General features: G+C 38.1%; 1 protein-coding gene across 1 annotated transcript in view; it reads left to right on the forward strand.

Moving 5' to 3' along the window:
• Positions 1–10,000, forward strand: part of LOC138047030 (NLR family CARD domain-containing protein 3-like) — a 24,744-nt gene that overhangs the window by 695 nt on the left and 14,049 nt on the right. The window contains exons 3-6 of the mRNA XM_068893718.1: positions 3,152–3,802; positions 7,521–7,553; positions 8,253–8,315; positions 8,706–8,738. Coding sequence (XP_068749819.1) covers positions 3,160–3,802; positions 7,521–7,553; positions 8,253–8,315; positions 8,706–8,738 — 772 coding nt within the window. The 5' untranslated portion in view covers positions 3,152–3,159. The remainder of the gene's footprint in view (positions 1–3,151; positions 3,803–7,520; positions 7,554–8,252; positions 8,316–8,705; positions 8,739–10,000) is intronic.

The following is a 10,000-nucleotide window of genomic DNA, read 5'->3' on the forward strand; positions in this document are numbered from 1 at the left end:
CATGCATTTTTCAGTGATAATTAAGCTTCAATTTGGCAAAGAATGCCATACATTGCTTTGTAATTTAAAGCTTTTTTCAAATAGGACTGTGCCTACTAATTCAAAGGTATTTTTGCGCGGTTTACTGAATGTGCGGGAAAAGCGGATGTTAACAAGTGTCATTGAAATCTGAAAAGAAAATTGGGGGTAACCACGCATTTTTCGAAGATAATTAATCGACAATATTTAATTGTCTCTGAAAAATGCATGGTTACCCCCAGCTTTCTTTTTGCATACTAAGAGCACTTGCTAAGTTCTGCTTTCTCCGCATAGTTTTGAACCGTGCAAAAATATCCCTGTATTAATAAGCACCACCCATAGGAAATCTGAGCATCTTGAGATGCGCAGAATGTATGCGTAATAACAATGATAGGCACCGTCCTTAACCCATCGACATCGAAATCGGCCGAAACCGGCCAGACTTGGTATTTTACTCTGTCTAACGCCAGAGTATTTTACTCTGTCTAATGCCAGACTATTTTATTCGTCATTGGGGAACCCCTGGGAGTCAATGGGTTAAGCTACCCAACATAGGCCATTTTTCACCTACAGCCACAGCAATCATGTTGGCATCCCCTTAAGTAGATTCTTCAATAGCAGATTCTTGGAATATTTTGCTGGTGGACCTTCTACTGCAAATTGTACCAGGAATTTTAAATTTAAAGTGGAGAAATTTCTTATGGACAAAACATGATTTCACTGTACTGAATCAGTTTTGTTTTTTATTTTTATTAAAATTTTATTATTGTATAAATAAGTATCTCAATTGTATTATAATTATGTATTTGGTGGTCTGCTTTTACATTGGTTTTGGGATTCTTTGCAGACTCTCCGTATGGCGTTTTTTAATCTCTCTGTATTATACCTGTATAAATTGTAATAAATAAACCGGAAACTGGTCACCATTTATCCGAGATCCGCCCCTGCTTTTAGCCACATGCTGGCAGTCAGATGGGTGAAAACACTGTCCTAAGCTTGATGCCATGTTTCTTCCTTATAATAAAAAACAAAACAAAACAACAACAACAAAAAGAAAAAACAAGAAGGAAAAGGCCCATTGGGCACTTGAGGGCTTTCTGTGAAATTCCCTTTGTTTGGGGTTTATGCTTTCAACTTCATGTTACACTATTGTAAATGAGTATTTTACCAGAAATGTTTTGTTGCCCTCCAGTCTCTAGGAAATGCCCATTGGTTTGGGTTCTTTATGCTCTTGTCACGATTTTGACCCATATCTCCACTCGTCGGTTCTCTTCTTTCACCCTTGGGTCAGGCAATGTTTGCTTTTTGGCATTGCAACCCCATGGAGATGGGGTTGTTCTTTCTCCCTGTCAAGTTGGGAGAAAACCGCTAAATGGGCTTTGCACAGGGTACTCCTCGTCTATCTCGGCATTTTAAGTGGGGAATTGCTGCCTGCAGTACCCCTTCAGCCCCTGAGCTGAAGCCCAGTTAGGGAGGAGGAATATTGTTACTTCGCTGGACTTTTTACTACCTTGGCCCCAGGACATTATGCCAGCAACTACAGTGTACATGTATGCCCACCTTGCAATACAGGCATGAGGCACCCCCTCAGCTGGGCGCCTACAATTGCAGGCCCCTCCTCTGGTGGTCCATACAGGCGGTTGGTATCATCCATACTTTGCCAGTACATTCCCTGCCCCTTGTTTATGCCCAAGTTGTGTCTATTGTCTTGCTGTGCACTAAAGCATTAAATGATAGTTTAGAATAAAATAGATGTTAGTTAATGCCAGAAACAAGTACTGGGCAGTCAACCTGGGAGGAGAGCGTGACTTCCCATTGCGTGATTACCTTATTTGGCTCTTTCATTCAATCCCACCATGTGAGCCTTGTCGGTTTGACATTTTCAAAGCTCAGCTTGTTCTGTTTTCTGTTCCGCAGTTTAATCCCTCTCTCCCTTTATTGTAACCTACTTTAATAGTTCTCTTAAATAAAATGTGTGCAGGGAATTGCTGCCTGTGGCAGTCCTTTAGCCTTGTGCTGAAGCCCTGTTAGGGTGGGGGCATATCGTTACTTTGCTGGACTGGGCTAAAATTGGCACCAGGAAATTATGCCAGCAACTATGCCTGCCTCGCAATACAGGCGTGACACACCCCCTTGGCTAGGTGCCGAGACCCCTCATCCAGTGGTCCATACGGGCGGTGGGTATTATCCGTGCCTTGCTAGTACATTCCCTGCCCCTCAATTACACCCAAGTTGTGTCTATTGTCTTACGGTGCACGAAGGCATTAAATGTTGTTTATGTGAAATAAACTTGTGAAACTATTTGATCTTGCAATCAACTATTTTTGACATGAAATTGTTTTAAAAAAACAAGTCGTGTTTCGTTTCCGGAATGGTAAGGGTAGGAGAAAAGATAAAATATTGTAGTGCGGGTCATTCGGCCTGTATGTTGATTGATTTAATTGCTTTGTCTGTTGAAACTCTCGAGAAATAAAGATAAAAATGTGGATGCCAACTCTCTGAATGGCATCTGTTTTAACTTCAAGTTAATTTACTGGTTTTGTAGCACTAACCCAAGGCTAATTTGACCCTTTTTTCAACAGTAAGGTCCATAGCAATAACCAATAGAGCGCTCAAGTTAATCTTGTTTAGTCTTTGTGTCGCAGGTTGATCAATAATGTAACTATTTGAGAAGGATTTTGAAAAGAAGGGTTTGTTATATTCTGTTTTGATGATTTGCACTTTTTTTGGAGGTAGTTCTGTGGTTTCTAGCAGACATTGATACTGACACCTTGTTAACCCATTGACCCTTCAGGTGCCCAAGGACAGTCCCCCAGTTGACGAGTAGACAATTTTCTGGCGTCAGACATAGTAAAATCTGTTTTTTTAAGTCTCACTCCCGTGGGTCATTAGGTTAAGTAAAGCGTACTGTAGGCTGTATCATCGGTTGATTTTTTCCTAAACAGGCACACATCCTTTTTTGCTAAATCCTTCTTGTGCAGGATGGTTAATTATGCCCTCCCAATTTCACTTAAATCAGTCTGTAGTTAATTGCTACACCTATTGCATGCCATATTGCATTTCTTATGTGCAGTTATAGAATGATTCGATTACAATGAACCGCAGTCAGTTTGCACATTTATGTGGTCAACAGATTGGGACATGGCATCTGGTCCAGCAGTCTTTCCCTCAACAAGAGAGAGCACAAACTATGCCCGTTTGTGCCGTCTTTTAGTGGATGTAGGATCTCAGGCCCTTCGCGATACCTTTGACAGAATACATTCTCCAGCTACTCTTCACAGGATTTTGTCAAGTACTTCAGCATATTACCCTACATTGCAGTCACTTAGAAAGAGAAGAATTTTGAATCCCATACAGTGGGGAAAGCTATACCCAAGTGTTTGTTCATCTGTGTCATCAGCCAGCTTTGACATTACGCTTCTGGTGGTATTGCTGCGAAATATATGTGGTTTCAGTCCTCCTGCCAGTACTGGAAACTGGGACATGCTTCCTCTTCCTGGTGATAACAGTTGTGAGGCAAACATAGCAAGAATCAAGTATTACAGAAATGAAGTCTATGCTCATGCCAACCAAGCTTCTGTTGATGATGCAACATTCAATATGTTATGGCAGGATATAAGTAATGCATTGATAGCCCTTGGATCTGGAACAACTTATGCCAGTGCGATCAGCCGACTGAAGACTGAGTGCATGGATCCTGATTTTGAGGAGCACTATCGAGAATTACTAAAGCAGTGGAAAAAGGATGATGATAACACCAAGGAGGAGCTTGATGAGCTGAAAGGTATGCTTGATCTCAAAGGAGTTAATGCCATTAGAAGTTAGTGAATTAAAGGTGTTTTGTGCAGCTTGCCAATACAGGTTTTTCAGCTTTCAGAGAATTCTGCCTGCCAAAAGATGAAACATGAAAAACTACAGAAAATGTTGACTTACTATAATTATTTTTGCTAGAACCAAAACTGTACAATGTACGTAAACAAATCTTTTTTTCAAGACATGGAACTGCATTTCTTGCACATAAAAGCTGTGAAAGGGGTCAAGTTAATTTGCTCAAATCAACTCCTATGGTAGAAAGGAGGAAAGAATTTCAAAAAAGACTGAGTTTAACATTTTTTTTGCAAAGATGTACTAAAGCAGGGGAATAGACAATTTTAGCTGTTACGTTTCGTTTTCCCATCTCAGACTCCAGGGAAGTTTCTTTCAAAATATGTTCTTATGCATGTGCACTAGCCTGCTTGCAGGGGGTACTTTCTATTTGGTTGCCATATTGGACGGGGGAAAGTCGGAAGATCTGGGACGAATGGGGAATGCACCGCCTGTCGTAAAACTGGTCTTTTCTCAGTAGCTGCCCACTTTCTGTTGAGTTTCGGGTTATATGTCACGCCACAATAATTGATCAATAAACTAATTAAGAGACCATAATAAAGCTGTCAATCACTTAACCATGCAGTTGTAAACAAATTCGCTCTGGAGTGTCTACTTGCACCCAAAAAAGCAGTAAAGAATGGAAGCAAACCGGCAGAATCAGCAGCAAACGGTAAGTGTAGGTTTTGCCCATTCCGATTTCTTGTTCAAGACGGAAAGTTTGAAAAATCTGTGAAGCCAACTTCAAGCAGCGAGAAAACAGTGTTTAAGCAACCATGGACAAACTGTTGGTGTACATGTACATTGGATCAGATACAACTGTAGGCAGTTAATTTAATTTCTATTGAAAAAATATTTTCCAACTCAATCCGGAAGCTTTTTTCATTTCAAAAGGCAGGACAATAATAATAATTATTGATCCCAATGGTGTTAATATCTGTAAAGAAACATGATATTATCAGTTTTCAGTTTCTTCCGTTATTATTCCATTACTCTTTTAGTATTTGAATTGTCAAAAATGTGTGGTTCCAGAAAATATCCATACCCCCACCACGGAGGGAATTTCGTGTGGACCCCCCCACCTCCCCGAAATTTCCGTTTTTGCGAGACATCATTAAACATCCCCATTTTAAACATCCCCTGACCCCCTGGAAAAAATTAATTCCCACAATAAAAGTTTATCAAAATCGTAAACACAAGGCCGTTTTCCTTTACACATCACTATCGTTAATTTCCGATCAATTGTGACATTATGTGACGAAGATATGCACTGCCAAAGACAAACAGCATTTTCCTATAAAGTGAATAGCGAAAAAGGTCACCCGTCAAGTTTCCATGATGTACAATCTGTCCCTTTAATCTAAATTAAACATGATGCAGTTACTCTGAAGCTGCTTATATTGACAAGTAAACAACAAAATTATCATCACGAACATGACCACGAACACGTTTGATCGCTAAACAAAGCCAATTATAACAAGCAAAATTTTACCAGGAGAAAGATATTCACAAGAAAACTGCATAATTTTCTTAGGTTTACATCATTTCCGTCATCTATTGCTTAATAACGAAAGAAAAAGCGACTTTCCTGGGACGATCTCAAAGCAGCTAAAGCTAGTCACCAGTGCTTTTACAGACGTTTTGAGCCACGGACTTCAACCGGAAGCCTGTAAAATACAATGTACTAGTGTGCTAAAATGAGAGCTGTGTAACTCATTGGTCGGGCATGAACACGTGCTAAAAGCAAGAACATACATGTACACTTCCGGTTGACGTCTGTGGCTCAAAAATGTCTTTGCTTAAAGCTCTATTGAAGTTCAAGACAACCATTCTTTTAAGCTTCTATCAATGACACCAATATGAAAGTACACCTTTCGAACACAACTTGATATGCCAGGTTACTGGCTAGACGAATTCCTGTGGCAAGTTATTTATTTTTCTTTATGCGTACGACTAGACCAGATCAGAGAAAATAGAGCGGTAAAATTTAATGTCTGGAAGAACCAGCCAGCGATTGAGGAAGAAGAATACAGTAAGCTGGTATTATAAGAGATATCTTAATGAAAGCTAAACAAGATGCAGATCTTTTGTCTAAACATGCAAATTTAAAAAAAACTCTTTCACGTGCGTAAGATGCGTGTTTCGTGACGTTTTGAAGTCTACGTGCATGGGAGCTACAATTATTAAGCTTCAGTAAAATGCAAACTGTCTTCATCGATTTTGTTCCATGTGTGAACAAATTAATTGACAGTGGAGCAGTTCGTTTTCACAGCTGGCAATATTTATTTTACGCGAGTTTGAATCAATCACATCCACTAGAATTAGACAATATGGTGAAAATCTTTGCAGACTTATAACAGCAGTTTCCTGTTCTGGCTTCAAAATAATCGTTTTTCCTCTCAAAAGTTAGGAAAGACAACGCTCTATGCAACCCTAACCTGCAACCTGCAACCTGCACTTTACACCCTCCATTACATTATTACCTTTTACTGTGATGAGTTTGGGACTTAAAAATGAATAAATCTAAATTGTAAAAAAACCAATATGCCGTCATTATTGAGGCTTATTATCAAAACAACTGGAAATGGTATATAAAAGGCAGGTTGACGACGCTTTAAGAGCATATGTTGTATTTATTGTGCAAGATGATAATGACAAAGCTAAAGATGTTGCTGAGGAAGGAGGAATTTCATTAGCAACAATCTGAAGGATAATAATTAGAAACAAGCTGTCCAAGGCCTTAAAAGGGAAGTTGTCAAGCTGTTCGTTAGTATAAACCTCAACAAAGGTGTGATTGGATGTGACTCATAGGGACCATTCTTTGAAAAATGTGTAAGAGAACAGTTCCCTAAACTTTTTGGGAAAGCAAACAGGAGGGGAGGAAAATAGTAATAGAGCAAATTACTTCCAGTTGCTAGATGTGTAAATTCCAGTGTAGAAAAACTATTCATGGAATTCATCAATTCACAAGTTGGACCATACACGCGTAATTTACAAGATTGAAAACTACACAACTTTTTCATTGAATTGACCCCAGGTTAAAAATAGAACAACCTAGTGAAAGAAAAAGTACCTGACAAGATTTTTAACTACAACATATGTGTAAGCATAACTTATGAAAAAACAAAAGGAACATTTCTTTGAGAACATCATGTGGTCTGGAATGGGAAAACAAAACGTACCAGCCAAAAAGGTCCATTAATATGTAGGTCGGTGTGATACATGTGTTAAGGATTTGCACATTAATGAAATGCAGACACTAACTTTGTTAGTTGCTAATCCTTCTCCAAGTTATTATCATATATGTTCTGCAAAGCTGGGAAGAAACATTACAGATTGTCCCTTCCAAACCTGCATGTTATTGCATAGACAAAATTAATGGTATTATGCTCAACACTCCCAACTCCAAACCCTAAGTTATTGTAAGTTGTACATGTAAATTACACATGATTGTTGGATCTAGTTGTCGTTCCAACTTCCATAAAGTGCATCCACATAAATGTGTTGTAGTAAACATTGCTTCCAGTAACAGTCTCATCAGAAGTTTATGTTATGCAGAGGTTTCCATGGTTCATAAAGCCACATTCAGAACACACAATGCGGTAATTATTATCTTAATGTTTCTTATTTTATTCCAGAAATGGTGAAGTCAGAAGTCAAAGAAGTGAAAGGTGTGTTTGTTAATTTTAATGAAACAACCATCATATACATTTTATTCCAGAATGGCGGCCATTTTAGTATTCCTTTGTTTGCTTGAAAATCGGCCCTTTTGCATGGCCTCGCTTTCAATTGTAAAATTCAAAAGAATAACTTTATTTAACTTTGAATGAGGCCAAAAGGGCCAATTTAATTGCATTCAAACCAAAAATACTAGAACCATTTTTGAATAAAGTATAATTATAATAAATTGTGATTTATACACGTATTAACAGCTGAAGAACTAGAAGTCTCACTTGTGTATCTACTTGGCTACATGTTACACTGTACATGGCTGCAGATATGTGATCACTTAAATAATAGGGTGAATTGAGCAGTAGCATTCAGAATTCAAAAACCTAAATTAAGATGAATAATTGAATGAGATGGAAAGAACATTGATTTAAATGTTTGGCTTCATAAAAATCATTTCGGGTTTTCTTCAGAAAATCATACAAAATGTAATAGGATCAATGAGATTAGAGGATGGCGATTTTATGCATAGTTTATGCACATGGAATTTTTAAAGGAAAAACAAACCAGATGACGCCCATTTTGTATTGCTGGGAAGGGGTTAACGTGGCTCATAAAGTGCCAGAACATTATGAACTTAGACACCTTCAGTAACGAACCTATTTGTCTGAAAAATTTGTGACTTTTCATTTTTACGAAAGATATGGTAAAGAAATGGAAGTCTGACGAAGGCAGCACCAAGGAGAAGCTTGAAAACATGGAAGGTGTGTGGAACTGAAACAAATGACTGTACAGAATAGAAAAAAAACTGTCCAGAAAAGAAGAAAAAAGCTGACACTAATGATTATTCAATACCTACTTTGAACCCTCTAACCCTTTAATGGCCTCCATTGATAAGTAAAGTTGTCTGGTGTTAGAGTAAAATCTATCAGTGTCACTGAGGAGGAAAGAGTTAAAAGCGATATTCATGAGTGGACATTGATGTTGTTAACCCATTTACCACTCAACTCAGGCCCCTCAATTTCACAACTGCTGAAAAGGGCCCCATGCATTCACTGTCCTTTGTAGTGTTGTGTTGGAGAGACACTTTTAGGTGAAAGAAACCGATAAAGCACAATGCGGTAATTATTATCTTGTTTCATATTTTAATCCAGAAATGGTGAAGTCAGAAGTCAGAGAAGTGAAAGGTGTGTTTATTAATTTTAATGAAACAACCATCATACACCTTATTCCAAAATGGCGGCCATTTTAGTATTCCTTTGTTTCCTTGAAACTTGGCCCTTTTGGCCTCGCTTTCAATCGTAAAATTCAAAAGAAGAACTTCATTTAACCTTGAATGAGGCCCAAAAGGGCCAATTTGCAATCAAACCAAAACTACTAAAATGGTGGCCATTTTGGAATAAAGTTTATAATACATTGTGATTCATACATGTATTAACAGCTGAAGAACTAAAAGTCTCACTTGTGTATCCTCTTGGCTACATGCTACACTGTACGTGGCTGCAGATATGTGATCACTTAAATAATAGGGTGGATTGAGTAGTAGCATTCAGAATTCAAAAACCTAAATTAAGATGAATAATTGAATAAGATGGAAAGAACATTGATTTAAATGTTTGGCTTCATGAAAACCGTTTCTGGTTTTCTTCAGAAAATCCTAATAGGATCAATGAGATTAGAGGATGGAGATTGTATGCATAGTTTATGCACGTGGAATTTTTAAAGGAAAAACAAACCAGGTGATGCCCAATTTGTATTGCTGGGAAGTGATCGACTGGCTAGGATAAAATTCTCTGGGTTAAAAAAAATTATTGGAGGCGGATTTAAAGCCACCTTAAATTTTCCAATCATAAAGGTAGCTCTAAATACACTCCTGAGAAATTTTTAACTTTGCAAAGTGTTACTTTACGGCAATAGTAATCGGGGGTAGAAGCAAAATCCTGAATCATAAATCACAGTGGTTATGGGTGGTTAAATTAGAAGGAATGATGAACGTTTGTGTTCAAGGCTTGGGAATCATGAATTACGAGAGACGGTTGAAAGAATCACAAATAACAAATTGTTAATGAAGCATGAATCCGTTGGGCTAAAAAATGACAGGAATCACCAATATTGAACGTCAAATGATTCCGCTTCCACCCCCCATAATAAAACTAATAGGGGTCACCACGAATTAGTTTTCAGGCACAGGTACATGACATTTCATTGTATAAGGATGTCAAGACAAAATATTGGGTAGATCTCTTGTTGCTATAATTATGGTAAACAATTACATCTATCACATTTTGTTGAATGACAAATGTTTTTTTTACATAGTACCATAACATAGGTGCATGGTGATACAGGGTCGTAGTGTCAAAAGAGTCACGTGAGCAAGTGTATTTTCCAACATCGTGGAGATCGAAGAGACTTTTCGACATCTGAAAAAGGGGATAAGCTCGTTGCAAGC

Source organism: Montipora capricornis, chromosome 4, assembly GCF_036669925.1.
Source record: "Montipora capricornis isolate CH-2021 chromosome 4, ASM3666992v2, whole genome shotgun sequence".
NCBI lineage: Eukaryota > Metazoa > Cnidaria > Anthozoa > Scleractinia > Acroporidae > Montipora > Montipora capricornis.